General features: G+C 43.5%; 1 protein-coding gene across 2 annotated transcripts in view; it reads left to right on the top strand.

The window, feature by feature from the left end:
• The window catches only part of mctp2a (multiple C2 domains, transmembrane 2a), a 33,934-nt gene that overhangs the window by 7,922 nt on the left and 10,038 nt on the right, over positions 1-15,974 (top strand). For both annotated transcript variants that reach the window (XM_061035237.1, XM_061035238.1), the window contains exons 7-17: positions 61-84; positions 2,445-2,621; positions 3,317-3,444; positions 3,557-3,743; positions 3,869-3,962; positions 4,060-4,162; positions 4,263-4,365; positions 4,479-4,580; positions 4,689-4,763; positions 5,057-5,176; positions 15,019-15,138. In XM_061035237.1, the coding sequence (XP_060891220.1) occupies positions 61-84; positions 2,445-2,621; positions 3,317-3,444; positions 3,557-3,743; positions 3,869-3,962; positions 4,060-4,162; positions 4,263-4,365; positions 4,479-4,580; positions 4,689-4,763; positions 5,057-5,176; positions 15,019-15,138 (1,233 nt within the window). The remainder of the gene's footprint in view (positions 1-60; positions 85-2,444; positions 2,622-3,316; positions 3,445-3,556; positions 3,744-3,868; positions 3,963-4,059; positions 4,163-4,262; positions 4,366-4,478; positions 4,581-4,688; positions 4,764-5,056; positions 5,177-15,018; positions 15,139-15,974) is intronic.

Below are 15,974 nucleotides of genomic sequence, written 5' to 3'. Positions count from 1 at the left end.
CAGTCTTATTTGAGAAAAATTGAACTGATTTATGTAATTTTTTTTTTTTTTTTTTTCCAGAGATGGCCACAGCGAAAGAACAAGGTATGGGTTTTATTCATCATAACATTTATTTTAAATGGAATTTAATAAATAGTTTGTAGAAGGCCTAAAGTATTCTTGAATCCGGCTTTACATTTGCCTTAATCATGACCACTAGGGGGCAGTAGCTCACTGTAATATGATGCAACAAAGAATGAGGTGTATGCTCAGGACTCAGGCTTTTGTGTGTAACCTTGGTTTCAGCACAGCCTATTTCTTTTGTGGTTTTATTTTGATCCATTTTTTTTTTTTTTTTTCGCAATGCATATTATTTTCATTGGTATCATTTTCTGGAGGGAAAGTATAGCACAATATTACACTCTGATCAAAACCAAAATAATAATATTTACTGAATACATTGTCATGAAAGAGCCCTTAGATGAGTGCTATAGAGCATTATTTGGTTTTGTTGTAAACAAAGTTCCATTTCCTCTCAAGTGGTTTTCAATATATTGCAGCTGTAATTAGATTCAGAGTGAAATTGGAGGTTTGCTGTTTGGGACTTGCACTGCAGCGAGTGGGTTTATATTCACACCTATGTAGTCACTACATCTGCCACTGTTCAGTCTCTTGATGGTCCAGCCGACAATCTCAATTTGAAATGAGATGACAAAGGAATGAAGCCTTTTTTCATACACATTGTAGGCTATCCGCTACAGATGGTTAAAGATACTCAAAGGGAGAGGGGAAATGTGGGATGGGGCTCTTCGCGGTGTTCTGCTGCCTAAATCACAGTGCTAATTTAACAACGTAACAATGCCATTTTTTTTTTCCTGGTTCATTTTTGACAAACGTACAATATCTTATTGCATTTAACACCTATCCTGGAAGTGCTGAATACCCAGCTCTTACAGCTCCACTCCCCCTCTTTCTGAACATCGTTTTCTCCCTCTGTGTTACCACCACAGAGACAGGGAATGGCAAGTGCCTAAGTTAAAACTCTGCTGTGTGATAGTGTTTCAAACAGGAGGGGGTGTATGGGAGAAGTGGGAGAGGAGGGGGGGGGGGGGCTCTGCTGTTCGAGGCATGTTGCCAGTGCGGGATGCCTAAGATCTGCAACGCTGATAATTCCCAGGCATAGTGGGCAATAACCCAGATGTTAGGATGTAATATCACAGCTGTGGATGGACAGTGCTGAGGTACCAGCCAAATGGACCCGGGTCTGAGCTCATCGTGCTTGTCCCCATGCTGTCCCACCATATGGAAGCAATCGCGCAGCCCTTTTAGGACCAGGAATAGATTCTCTTTAGGGGCCACTTACAGTTAAGTGGAATTGTTTTATTGGCCGCTGAGATAGAAATGTGTCCAAGATAAACACTTGGGATGACTTGGCTGAGGCCTGTTTTATATCGCTCCTCCACTCCCTCTGTTCCTCTTCTTTTGAAGGGGGCTGATATTTATAGGGCTGCGCCTGTGGTATTCCATGTTAATTCAGGTCCCTGAGATGTGCTTTGATCCCCTCCGGATTGGGTGGCAATGTGGGTTGCGACCCCGTAGTGAAGAGGAGGGGCCGGAGTGGCAGGGGAGTTGTAGCAGGGCCGTTTGAAGCAGCGTCGCTGGGGCAGTCGAAGGAGCCGGGCAATCAAAGAGGCTAGAGCAGATTACGGCCCTGCTCTTTAATTACAGTCAGCCCTACACCACCTCTCTGCTGTTTGTTTTTACAGCCCTGGCCTATCACCGCATGGCCTCATGGGAACTCTAACATGGAAACATATCAAGGCCTCTCTCTCTCACTCCCTCTGTGACACAGGACAGGAAAAGTGGATTATTTGCTCGGCTTGTCCTTCATTGCCAAAGAGTCCTCCAATGCACGGCGTCATTTTTTGAGTTTTAGAGTTTAACTTAGGCCGAGGATATTTTTTATTTAGCTAGTTAAATTAAAGTTAGATGACCAACACACAGTGAAAATCTGAAGCAGGCCATACATACTGCATGTATGCATAATTTGCTGATGAGAGAGCTGTGTGGTTTGCATCATTACTCACTGCTGCCTGCTGTCTCTGGTGCAGTATGCCAAGTGTCCTGCCTCCCCACACTCAGTCTGTGAGCCAGTGATGAGTGGGACTGTCACACTCAGGGACATCTGGCTGCTTGCTGACGTCCCTCTCTTCCTCTCTCTCCAGGAGCCTCTGTGGTGTGGCTCGCCTGTCAGTAGAGAGGTGCTAATGTTCTCCAACAGAGATGTGCTGTATAGTGTAAACCTTTGTCCTAGTTTAATGAACTCTGTTGAACATGATGAGGTGCCAGTGCTGAGGCAGGAGCAAGGCAAACAGAGGGGAGTGAGTGCACGGGGCTTCCTCACACATGGTGCTTCTAAAAAAAAACTTTAAAAAAAACTATAACTGTCTGACTTTGCCCTGCAGCAGAACCAGGCCTCACCAGCTCAGCGGCCGGCCGAAACGCAGAAGAATCAACCGAAAAACCAGACGTGGACTGGGGTGCTCAATATCGGCTTAGTGGAAGGACAGGACCTGCCTCAATATGGCAACGGGGACGTTTACGTCCGCTTTCGCACGGGTGATCAAAAGTACAAGAGCAAGGTTGGACTTTTTTTAAAGTCTTTTTTTTTTTTCCTTCCCCACTTCTACAACTCCGTTTCTCATGCTCCTGGGTCTTTTAAAGTCTTCTCTTTATACTTCCAAGTCTTCTCCCAGCCTCTTCCTTTTACCGCCCCGCTTCTCTCTCTCAGCAGGTGCCTGTCAGTGACTCACCTCCACCTTGGCTCACTGGGCCATGGCAGAGGCAGCTCATTAGACTGGGCAAAGCTGCCACTCACTTCTCCCTGTGCTTCAGGCGCTGGGCTTCATTGCCTTAATTTGCATACCCAGCATGCCCTGTTCATCTACCTGTACTTGTTGGCCTCCCCCCTGATGATTCCTCGCCGCACTTGTCTTGTGTTGTCGTGTTATTTCTTTGTAAACCCTTTCTGCTTTCCTCTCCGCTTGTTTGTTTGTTGGACAAAGCTGATTCTAATTGGAAGCTGTCAGTGTTTACAATCCCAGAGTGGCTACTGAGGTGTACACATACAAGCACACACAAAATAGAATACACACTCTCAACACACCTCTCTTTCTCCTCTCCTGCTTCACTGTGGTCGGAGTGAAAGAGGACTTAATCCACCTGTCATGAAGTAGCTTCTCTGTCGGATAATGCATTAAAACTGACATTGGCATCAAAGTGTGTGTGTGTTTCCATAATACTGTACGTGCTGAACCGGTGTCTTTACTGCCCTCAGAGCCTCTGCATCCAGGCCAATCCCCAGTGGAGAGAGCAGTTTGACTTCAATCACTTTGAAGATAAGGAACATCTGCAGGTGGAGGTCTTCTCAAAGAAAGGGAGGAAGTGTGAGGAATCATGGGGGATGTGAGTATTTCCAGGCGGATAGTGTTAATTTTGCTCATATTGGCCCGAAACACATAAGGCAGACCTAGTTGGCCTCATGTGTTTCAATGGAACTATTTTCCTTTTGTGTCAGGTTTGAGATTGACCTATCGAGACTTCCACTTAATGAGAGGCAGCTCTACACTCATGTCCTGGACCCTGGAAAGGGCAGGCTGGTGTTTCTGGTCACCCTGAGACCCTGCTGGGGAGTCTCCATCTCTGGCACTGAAACAGCTACCTTAGAGAAGCCTGATGAGCGCGACAGCGTGGTGGAGAGATTTGTAAGTTCTGTTTTGTTTAAGTTCATTGAAAGGTAATTAACAAGAATGCAAATGAATTAAATAAAATCAGTAGCTATCCCCCACAAATCTCTGTTTAATAAAACGTTTTTTTTTTTTTTTTGCAGAGCTTGAAGAATTCATACAAGACAGTGGGGGAGGTTGGCTTTCTGCAAGTCAAGGTCATTAAGGCAAATGATCTTCCTGCAACAGACCTCAATGGTAATCAAAAACTCGCTTCTCTGTTTTCCATTTTCATACTCTTGGCTCTCTCTTTACATAAAAGTCTAACCCTTTTTTTTTTGTTGTCATTCTTCAGGAAAAAGCAACCCCATATGTGTAGTTGAGCTTTCAAACGACAAACTTCAAACTCAAACTATCTGCAAGACCCTGAATCCAGAGTGGCACAAAGCCTTTACCTTGTGAGTAAAACATCTTGGAAAAAAAAAAAAGAACTTCTGCATTTTTTTTCTCTGTTTATTTGTTGTGAATAACAAGTTTATCATTTCCTCTACATTTCAGTCCAATCAAGGACATTCATGATGTGGTCGAGTTGACTGTCTTTGATGAAAATGGAGACAAAGCCCAAAACTTTTTGGGGAAAGTGGCCATTCCATTACTGACTGTAAGTGGAGGTTTTTTTTACGGTCGGCCATTACATAACTTCTGTGACCATGTACATGACTTGCATTTTATTAGCTAATGTACACAATATAAATTATGCATACATTGTTAAAGGTCCAGAATGGGCAGGAGATCTGTCTGTTCTTGAAGAAAGAAGACCTGGGAAGTGTCTCAAAAGGAACTATCACACTGGTGCTGGAGGTTATTTATAACAAAGTAAGTATCTAATTAAATATGTCAGAGCTTGTTGGAAAGGTGGCAGCTTACTGCAATTTCAAAATACGAGTTATACTACAGTATATTTATTTCCTTATTTCTCCTCAGGTCAGAGCTGGCATCAGAACCTTCAAACCGAAGCAATCAAAACTAACCGAGGAAAATGTGAAGTTCTCCAAAAAGGTTATCTCTATTGACTTTTTTTTAGCAGAATTTAGCAGATGGAACAAAAAAGAAGCTTGCCAGTATGTTTCTCTCACATCCAAGTGATAAAGTAGCCACAACAAAGCCATACATGGTCATAGTTTGGATCGGACATAGTCAAACTAATTACTTTAATTGGCTTTAAACATTTAATTTCACGAGTGGCAAGTAAGGGGATTTGCAGCTCCTTCAACCTCATTGCTATGTCATAAACATTATGTCCAGTATCAAACGATGCTAACCAGCGTTTTGTTCCAATTATTTCCCATTAGGTTCTCGCCCAGAATATATATCGGGTTCGAAAAATCAGCACAGCAGTTCTGTACACGTTACAGTACATTAAAAGCTGTTTTCAATGGGAGAGCACGCAACGGAGTCTAATAGCCTTTCTGGTAAGTCATTGCCTCGCGTTAATGAACTCTCTTTAAGCCTTAGGGCGAACAAGTTTTGTCCCGTTTCACTGCAGCCCTGTTTTAACTCTTTCATTTTATGTGAATTAGATGTTCTGGAAAATCTTTGGTTTAGCCGTTTTTCTCTCTGCTAGTCTTTTTCCCATGAAAAAAAAAAAAACAATGGCTGCCTTCTGTTTTTATCCCATGCGTATGTGATGGATGTGCTTTATCCTTTAAATCAAACCCCACTTGGCTTTCCCTTCAGTTCTGATGACATTAGAGTGCATTTGAAGGGGTGGGGTTTGGGCGTTTGTACATCTGACTTCTTTGCAAAGCCTCCTGACCCCGGGGACGGTGTAAGGAGGATCACAGTCTCGGCTTCCTTGGGTGGAGGGGTGACAGTCTGCCTCCGAGATTTGAACCTTGTTTAAATGTCTCTGTTTAGCAGATTTTAATGAGGGTATGTGATCTAAGGTCCTAAGCTTAAATAATCTTAAATCACCCCGTGAATCCCCCTCCGTACAGCACATGTAATGTCATGATTAAGAGTGTACACTTGCCTTGAAAGCCCTGCCAGCGCCTTGTCAGGGTGAGGAAGCGGTCACAGACAGGGTGTGTGAAGAACTCTCCTTTCACCGCCTCTCTTCTGTCTGCTCTGTCTCAGAGTGACATGCAATTCATACCTGGTGTATTCTATAAGCCCTTCTCACTGATCCTGAGGTGCAAATCCCCCCAGGCAATGGCCGGGCTCAATGTATCACAGCCTTTAGAAGAGACAGACAGGCAGACAGACACACAGTCAGGAAGACGGAGAACAATGCAGGCGATTGTATAAGGATAGAGTGGGAGGGAGGCTACTATCTGGGAAAGAAAGTTAGAGCAAAGAAGGAGGGAGACAGTTCGCTTAGAGTGCGGTCTATGAAGGCAGATAGCGAGGAGCTCGGAGGCAGGGATATGGGCAGGAGAGCGGGAGGATAGGCAGGCTGACAGGTGACAGGTCAGCGGGATGGGGGCCATCTTCCTCCACCTATAATTAGATCCTCCGCGGGCGATGGGAGTGTGTGGGGGCACACTCTAATCTTTCATTTCCACTTCAACTCCACCTGCTGTTTAGGACTTGGGCACACAAATAGAGATCTTAGAATGAAGTGAAAAAGACTCACACACTCACTAGTTTCATCCTCCTGATACCTATTGTTACTGCAGCGCACAGATATTCCGATCTTATTTTTTTTCACAGTTGTGCGTCAGCAGGCTGCCTGTCAGTGCAGATGGTGGTCTTATGACATTCATTTCGGCTGCTTTGTCCTTTTATTTAGAACAACTGCTCAGTTTTGTGGCACTAAAACCAGCACAGTGTTATTGTCTGCTTTTAAAAATAAATCAAGCAGAGTAGTCAGAGCAGAGCTTTTCGTCTGAGAAGAGGTGTGCTTCAGAAAAGTCTAAGTGTCGAAGGTGCATGGTGAGAATTGCCCAGAGTGAATCCGCTGCTGTATATTCATCACCCACTCATCAGCGAGACTGAGAGTTCAATGAGTGAAAAGTTCTTCTTTTCACTGAATGATTATATTCTAAGCAAGTAACCAGCACACTTAAAACATGCACATCACTTGTGTATATTTCATGTAATTGATAGCAACAAGAAAAAACTTTGAACCTCGTGCTTCCGTTTAGCAGTCAGTGAGGGCAACAACAGGGTCTTCTCTGACTGTCATTACAAGCCAAGTGCCGTGCCATCATCCACACTAGTGGCCTTGCCCACTCCAAGGCGAGCCACTTCCTCCTCCTCCAAGTCATCATTTGCAATTAAGTTAGTGTTTGGAGCTGTCTAAAGAAGCATGCCACTGTGTGCCTTAATGAAAGCAGCTCCCACTCCTATCTTTATATCTTTAGGCAGTGGTAATAAGGTAACTGATTCAGACATTGACAGATGGCCTCTGCTTGCCTCTCAGATGTGTATAATTATACCACTAGTGCCTGCTCTTTTCCACAGTGGCAGGCAGCGCAGGGCTTCTCAGGGTATGCCAGTAGGAAACGCTGCAGTGGTGGGTCTAGCTTTAATATACATTACAATACATTATTTATCAAGCCGGCAGACCAGTCCTACCCTTTTACACCATATACATCCTGTAATGCATTACCGCTGCTGTGGTTTCTACTGGGACTGCGGGACGCTCGCGTAGTGCTTTACCAGGAATACTCAGCCATTATATCACTCAGTCCCACAGGCCAATTTTCTGACCTCCACGCAGCATGCAGTCTACATTTGTATCCTGTTTATGTAGATTTCGTGTATGCATTATGAAGTGGTTGTTGGTGTGTGGTGTGTAAGGTATTCATATTTTGCATGAGGGATCACTGCTCAGGTTCACATAAACCAAGTGAATGGGAAAAAACATAAACAGTTTTTTTTTTTTCCCCCTCAGAGAAGTTTTCTTTGTTCATATCAAGATAACTTTTCCCTCATGAGTGGCATTTAGAAAACTTCACACGGAGGAACATTTAAAATTAGCATTTACGGGGAAACCTTGCATAGAATTGAGGTATTTGCAGTGTTGTTCGTGTTTCCAAGTGCAGGAGGTTACCTGTTTTGTTTGTGCCATCTCATCTGCTGAGTCCATTCTGTTTGAAGTTTCCTTCCGTTTTTCAGCCAATGGGAAGCAGTTTTAGAAATGTTTCTTTAATTAGGTAACAAAAAAAAGCAAAAGAGAACTTTTTCTCACGCGTTTATACAAAGTTCTGGCAAATCCTCATAAACATTATCATCACTGGACGGAAATCCAAACAAGAAATTTAGATTTTTTTTTTTTTCCTCCATCCTCTTGTTTATGCTGGAGTAATGAGCCTGGGATCTGCGCTTTCAATAGTTTGACAACAGCATGTTCCTTTCTCTGAGAGAGAGAAAATGTGACAGCTAAAATCTTCATAAAATAACCGTCTTTAGATGTGCTTTTCACTAACACTGAGCGAGATGAATGTGCTATACATCAGCACTGACTGCAGAGGGGTCACCCAGAGTTCTTTGCTGCACACAAGAACAGGACCTGTAGATGGAGCTACAGCACTGCTGGAAACATGAGCGGAGGCGCTGTGGAGATCGCTTACTTTTTCCCCAACAAGAGCCATTTGTGGGAACAACTTGGGAGTGAAATCCTCCATTCTGTGCATTAAAACCAAGAGACAAGTTTCCTCAACAAAAAAAAAAAAAGTAAGGGGGAACAAATCTAAATGAGCATGAATTAGCCAGCCAAATTAATCTGCTTCAGAAGTTAAAAGTTGAGAACAATTTTGATTTAGATGAAATGGAAGGAAAAAAGAAAAAGGATCATTTACACTTGAAAGCTGATTTTGAGCTTTGCTGTCATTAGAGCGCTTTAAGTATTTAAGTAGAATTAATATTTTAACATATGAGGAACCTCATCTGTCAGGAGTTAAGACTAGAAAGAAACCTGTATACCTTATGTGAGTATTTGAACCGTTTTCTTTTTGACACTGCCAGGTAGCAACCGCTTTAGACATCGTTTGACAGCCTGTGAAATGCTGATTGCCTCACATCATACACTGTAAAGATGGCATTTGATGAATGTTTGATGCGGTGCAGCTGTAAACACACTTGGCAGCTGCTGCGGGCACTTTTTTTTTTTTGGGAGAGATGATAGAATTGTCGTCTGCCCAGAGGAGGGCAGAACAGGGTCAGATCTGGCTCCAGAGGTCTCAGGAGACCACCTGTGCTGAGCCACAGCAGTCGGGGCCATTAGCCAGAACAGCAGCCCAGCCGAGATCAAAGCCGTAATCAGACTTGTCATAATTGTTCTTGTTAACACTGTCCCTGAAAACGAGATCCTTTGTGAGTCTTGGATCTGCCTTATTTGTGTTTTTTTTTTTTACTGCAATGCAGTGTGGCCGAGCTTTCTGTGAGAACACTGAGAGAACCGTGCACGCCTGTGAGTTCTCTCCTTGTTTCTGCTTTTCATCTCTTTTGTCTCTCTTGGAAAAAAGTTAGAGGCCTTAAAGGAGTGGGTTTCTTCAGTCCCGTGGGGGTTGCACTCTCCATCTCCCTGGCTGTGGGAGTTCTCACAGACTGCAAATGTGTTGAGTAGGGGAAAAAAAAAAAGAAAAAGATCTGAAATCTATTAATTATTAAATGATAGGCTTTGACTACTTGCGAATGGCCAGCACAGCCTCCTGATTTAACACAGTGTTATTATTTAGCTGCCCTGAATGACTGTGTGTCAGCTGACAGCTCTTTGGGTTGGCTCAACGCTGTGTGTAACCTTGAAACATGTCCCCTTATTAGTGGGATTAATAAGCCTTCTCTGGTGATATTCACTTCATTAGAGCTGTGAAAATCTCCCCATTTTCACTTGTTTAAGGACATGGATTTCAGTTTTGAGAACACATTTGATTTAATTGAAGTGAATCACATTCATTATTAGTAAGCATTATTAAACAGCGTGAAGTAACTTTTAAGTATAAACAAGTGTCGAGCCTTCAGATTTATTATAGCTGACTGAATAAAAGTGTTGCCTCCCGAGGAGCGGTTTTATCTGTGCATCTGCTGCGCTTGTTCTTGTACTGATGCTTTGTTCAATGCATGCTTCAGCCTCGATGAAGTATGCTCTGTGTTTAACCCCAATGTGTGCCATATCCTAATGACTGCCTTTAACATACTCACCACAATCGTAGTCACAGAGGACACCTCTCCCCAGGCAGCTGAGGCGGCGACCTGTCCGCCCTTGTGCGTGGCTGTTCCGGGGACCGGTCTTGGCCCCGGCGCGTTAACGTGCATGTGAGCCGAGCTGACAGGGAGAGAGAGAGAGAGAGAGTCCGTGCCACTCCCTCCCATCCCTCCTCGGGGGGAAAAGGCTCACATGGCAGATCTGTCACCCAGGAGGTCGCTCAGTGTTAACGCTCCCGACACGGATTAAACACTAGTGGCCAGTGCAGGAGTGTGGGGTCAGTGTAGCCACCACTGACAGGCACCACTGGGCCCCCGCTGACTGCCCTGCTGCAGTCCCATACTGGTGCTACTCTTGGCCCCGGCATGTGTCAGACAGTTGGGGAGACAACCGCCAGAGCTGGCCCTGTGAGCAAATGCTAATGTTCTATTTCGCACGGTTGCTTTTTTACACTGCTTTTAGTCTCACTTGTAGACTGTAAAGATATCCTTAAAAGCTGGATAGTAAAGTTATTAATTATTACTGACCAAAGCTTTTGTTGGCATTGGTAAAACTGTGAAAAATATACTTACCAAAATTTGACTATTTGGCAGCATTGGTACGGTTTATTTTAGAGTTTTTACTTTACCCTTAGGAATATTTTTTTTAAGTTTATGTCTCAGGGTTTATTTTTAAATTGTATTTATTTATTAAGATGCCAGTACAATTGTAAACAAATAGGAAAACACTTGACCAAATATCTTAAGTACAGTTAATATATCAATGACACTGTTTCCTTATTCGATTTCAAAATTGAAAAGTAAATTGCATCACACTCCAAAACTGGTACATCTGATTTTTGCCTGCTGAAGAGGGACACTAGATTCCCCCAGTTTATAGCTCTCACTCAATATAGTCTCCCCCTCTCTCTATTTCCCCCCTCTTCCTCTCAATTTCTCTTTCTCCCTCTTTTTTCTCTGTCTCTCTCTCTCTCTCCCCAGTCAATAAGACTTGAGCTGAGCATATGTGAAATATTTATTCAGCGTTTGCTCAGAGCGCCATAGCTGCCCACACACTCTACCTGCCCTGAAGAGAAATCTTATCTGTGCTTCCTCTGCCTTCGAAAAAACCCCTGAAAGCCTGTCCCCACACTGGCCCGAGCTCACCACAAATTACATGTCTCATTGCTCTGCGTTTACAGCTACTTTAAAGCCTGCCGCTCCTGTCCCCTACATAAGCCCTCAGCAAGACTCTGTTTCAGCCCGGCTGAAAAAAAAAAAGAAGACCTGCGTGAGCTGAGCTGCTACTTGTGCCTTTGATTCATTATTAATCTCTCCTTTTTATTTTAATTGAGGACGCATTGCAGATTAATTCTATTGCCCTTGATTTTTAACCAGAAAAACTACAACCCTATCATGTTAAACAGTATTCATGCTGAGATTTATATTTATAAGTAAAAATCATTTGAAATAATTTGCTTTATTTATTTATTTTTTTTATCTCATACTTGTTCTTAGTAACATCCACAGATTCTGTCCTTTGTCCTTTCACAAACAAATAAAAACCCAACACAGACAAGCAAACACATACAAACACAGACCCTGCAGCCTGTAGTCAGTCTTGTTAAACTCTTTTAGTGTATGTTCATGTAATCTGGCATCCGTCCACAGCCCCCATGACTGACCCTCATAATGCTGGCTGGCGCTTTTCTCACTTTGTTTAGCTTTCCAAGTGGAGTGCAACTGAAGAGAGTAGTGAAGATACAGCCAAGATTAAATCTGGTGTGTGTTTTATGATGGTACATAGTATTGAAAATGAGGGTATTCTTTTTAGAAAGGGACCACCTTAAAAATAGTGGAAAGGTTCTCCTTAATTTTCCTTTTTTTTTATACATCTAGTAATGGTATTGTATGGCATGAGTTTGTCTCATCACCAGTATATCCTGATGTGATGCATATATTTATGGGCTGTTGTCTGATGTAGTGTTTAAGGAGAGCATTTGGCAGTCTTGCAGTCGGGTGCCATGTCTGCCAATCAGTAGTTGGGGTTGGTAGACTGGGCCACCACCTCTTCTGTTAATCAATTTACAGGATGGTAGAAAGTCTTATAGATGGTGTCTTTGTCCCTTTGTTCCTGTTACGATCCCTTCTCCCTCTCCTGGGAGAGTGTGGGTGGTGGGAGCTGCCGTGCTTGCTCAGCTTTAAGTTATTTTATTCACACTTTTAATCGCTGAGTGCTTTATTATTAGGTGCTGGATTCTGCTGGCCAGGGGATCTGCATGGGAAGGCGAAGAATGCATTTAGTGGAATCATATTAATGGCACTATAAAACAAATCTGTCAGGCTGTTCTTAACCCTGCTGGCAGAATTGCTCTGCCCGGGGTTGCCCCCTTCTCCAAGCGCTTACAGGTGGCTAAGGAGAGTGCATCTCCATCATCTACTCCACCGTGTGCTAATAGTTTTATTAATTCATTCTTTTTTTTTTCCCTCCCTAGGCACCCTGTGCATAATCACACAGACATTTTTCAGCTAAATGGTGTTTGTCAAGGGAGGTTTCCTACATTAGAGACACTCCTCCAAGACACACATACTAACACTTGTTCAATTACAAGTCGTTTCGTTTTCCAATTCTGCCTTGTATAAACCTAAAATACTCGGGTATATCATTAATTATCACCTGGCTTGTTTTTGTTTGTTACTCTATGTCCTGTTTGGTTAAATAAATGACTGTTTTACCTCCCGTGCAACATCTTAGCAATTCGGAAATTCAAGGTTTTGCTTGTCATGAGCAATTTGTTAAGGGAGGGGGGGAAAAAATGTGCTGTCGCTCCCTTAAGACCGGAATGGAGCTCCTCTTATGTGGCAATTAAAATGTAGATTATTTTTTTAATACAAATTTACACTTACGCCTGAAAGGTTGCACTTTGTCCAACATGTCCTTTAATCACTCAGCAGCTTGCTAATAAAACATAAACCACTTAGTGGGGAATTAGTTCTGTCTCCATTTCACAAGAAACTCTGGAGAATGTGAGGAGACAGGGGGAAGGTATAGTCCTGCCTCTGCTCATTACTGCACAAAAATCTGACGGCAGAGTCTCAGTCTGTGCACCTGAGTGAAGGAATCTGAGAGGTTTTCCCAGATGTTTCTCTCCACCGTTTTTTATTAGTGTTAAAATAGCATGTAAATCCTGAACACATGGGCTGACATACCATGAGGGAGGAATTGAGAGAAGATATTTCTGACAGTTTTGGTTTATACCCTCATTTAAGCACTCAGTTTAGACACAAGGCATTGTATTTCTGTAGGCTTTTATCTTGTCCACTGAGCCGGAACGCGGTGAGCAGAAATTTGCATTAGTGGGCGATTATGAATACCTGTGACAGATTCTCCCTGCCGGCTCCCTGGGTGGAAATGAATTGGCTCCCTCTGTTGACTTGCACAGGAAGACAGAGACCAAGCAATTAGACTTTAGTGGTTAATGTAGCAGCTTTTGCAGGGAGGGCAAGGAGGTTCAACATTCCTGCTGGGCTCATGTCAGTTTCCAGGCACATTTCCCCTCTTTTCTTCTCCTTTTTTTTATGAGAATACTGGGAATATGACAAGCTACCTGTCCAGCAGCCAGCTGAATTCCTCTGGGGTGAGGAGAGCGTCGCTTTAGAATCCTCTCATGGGAACTGAGGTGACAACACATGACGTAGGTTATTCATAACAGAGAGGGTATGTACTGCACCTTCCTCTGTGCATCATGCATATTCATTGTTTACCTTTTTTTTTTTATATCCCCCACCAGCTCTAGTTTGTTGCTGCATATGTAATTCAGACGAGCTCTAATATGAAATAACTATAACATGGTGTTCATGTTGTACATTTTTTTTTAAATCTTGCTCATCCTGCTGGGGTGCTGCATGACGCTTTGGCTCACATACGGTCTCCCAGGTTACACTAAGGGATTATAGACAGTCAGTGGTGAAGCCTAGGGCGGTTGGGCCAAAGTGTTGTCTGCATTACTCATGGTTCGCCTTCCCCTGGTGGCCATTTGAACCTACGCCTTGTGTGGCAATAGGTAGAGTGGCCCCCAGAGCAACATGAACGGACTCTGTACAGCCGCTATGACAGGAGCAGTCTGCTGTTTACAGGCCTGCTACTGAGGCCTTAAGGCCCCAGTGCTTCACATCCTGTCTCAGGCTTAACTCGAACATATTGTTCATACTCGGAGCAGCCTCCAGCTCTTTGAGCTTACACTGTGCTGCCATTGTGTTAGTTTAGCTTTGCAGTTAAACGCAACATTTGAAATGCACTTTGCAATATAAAAGGGTCCAAAAAAGTAGGAAGAATCTCACAGTTTGAAAGAACAATTTTGTATTTAAAGTGCGAGGAAAATTTCAAAATTGACATTGTGAAACAAAAATGGACCATATGTTGGGTGCATTGGCACATAATCACATTATAATAGATATGAAGATTCAACTTGCTGTGGGGGGACATCTTTATTTCATCCCTGTCAACCTGCTGGTGTGATCCTCCTCACATGTTCCTGATCATTTCAGTTGGAGACAGACTCATTAGGCTGTCACTAAATGGGTTTAAATGCAGCCGTCCAATTAGTCCTCTGCTGTGAAATGCAGTGGGTGTTGTGCAACGTGCTTAGCACCACTCCTTTACAGAATTATGAGGGATTACTCATTCAGTGTGATCCATCTTATTTCTACCAGGGGTCTTGGCTTTTCTCAGTATCCTCGCCATGGAGGGGGTAAATGTTGCAACTGCTTCTCCGGTTGCCATATGCGCCCCGTCAGACAGCCTCGCTGCCTCACCATCTAAGAGGATTTGATGTGCTAGTTAAAAGACAGCATACCATGCCTATCCATGTCATACTTTCTGTTCAGCAGAAAGGCACCCTGCCAGCACAGTGTTATTGGTGTATATAAATAGGATTTCAAGATATTAAAAGTTGTCTCTGAATGTCTGTTACTTTCAAACCACTAAGAGTAAAATCTGTTGCCATCGGCTATAAATCTCAGAGGATTTACAGTCTGTAGAGCTTTTCATGAGATTTAGGATGTGGTTAAATCCATTATATACTTTGTTTTGGGAGCGGGCACATTCAGATTTGATAACTGGGCTTTCAGATCTCGGCGTAGTATGATGGGCTTTGCGTTATACTGTCATGTCCTGTCTCCTCAGATCTTCCTTCTGACGGTGTGGCACTGGGAGCTCTTCATGCTGCCCCTGTTCCTGCTTCTGCTCATTGGCTGGCAATACTTCCAGCTCACCGCGGGGAAGGCCAGCTCCAAACAAGACCCGGTGAGTGACGAGGACTCTGCACTCTTCATCCATATACATCTGCAGACACTTGCTGTTACAGTGCAAATTAAATCTATATGGCAACCCAACTCTGGTCTGTCGTGATAGAATGAAATCCTTTTGATGCACATTTAATGCAGTTTTATAGTCATGGCAATTAAAAGCTCTTGCACTTGCATGTGCAATGTAAATAACAGCAGATGTTTTATGAAATGCATCTCACAGTACAGTCAGGTGTAGCAGTATTCTCTCTTTAACTAGTTTCTACATTGTCTCAATGGGCCCAATAAAGCACCAAGCAGTAAGAACCACTTAAATGAAATCACTGTAAATGTATGTATAGCCTTTAGTCTGTTCATACAGTGTCACCACATCTGTAAACACAGGACTGCAGTTCTCCATAAACACACCACCATCTCCTCTCCATCTACTGTTATGGAAATTATGTTTGCCCTACACATGTCTGTGAAGGTTAATGCTGTTCACACTTCCGACTGCCCCCCAATTTCACTGTGTTGTAAGCCTTCTCACCGGCCAGCCAGGGGCCTGGCCCACTCACACCCCCCTTCCTCAAAGCAACGTATCCGGCCCTGGTGATTGTGTTTATGGCTGTTGGCAAAGATGCTGTCCCTGGGCAATGCTGAATCTAAAGCTCACCCTCATATCCAGTGTGCACACTCTGCCACCCCTCTGTGACCCTCTGGCCGGCAATGACACAGCCCTGTTCCCAGGCAATGTCACAGTGTGCACCACATTGGGGTCAGGGATGACTTGATATAAAGTGATCTAGGCAACAGCATCCAAATTAAATGTGTTTTCCCCCCCTCTCTTTTCTG

Source organism: Labrus mixtus, chromosome 4 (genome assembly GCF_963584025.1).
Source record: "Labrus mixtus chromosome 4, fLabMix1.1, whole genome shotgun sequence".
NCBI classification, from domain to species: Eukaryota; Metazoa; Chordata; class Actinopteri; order Labriformes; family Labridae; genus Labrus; species Labrus mixtus.
This window is presented reverse-complemented; position numbering and strand designations above follow the sequence as displayed.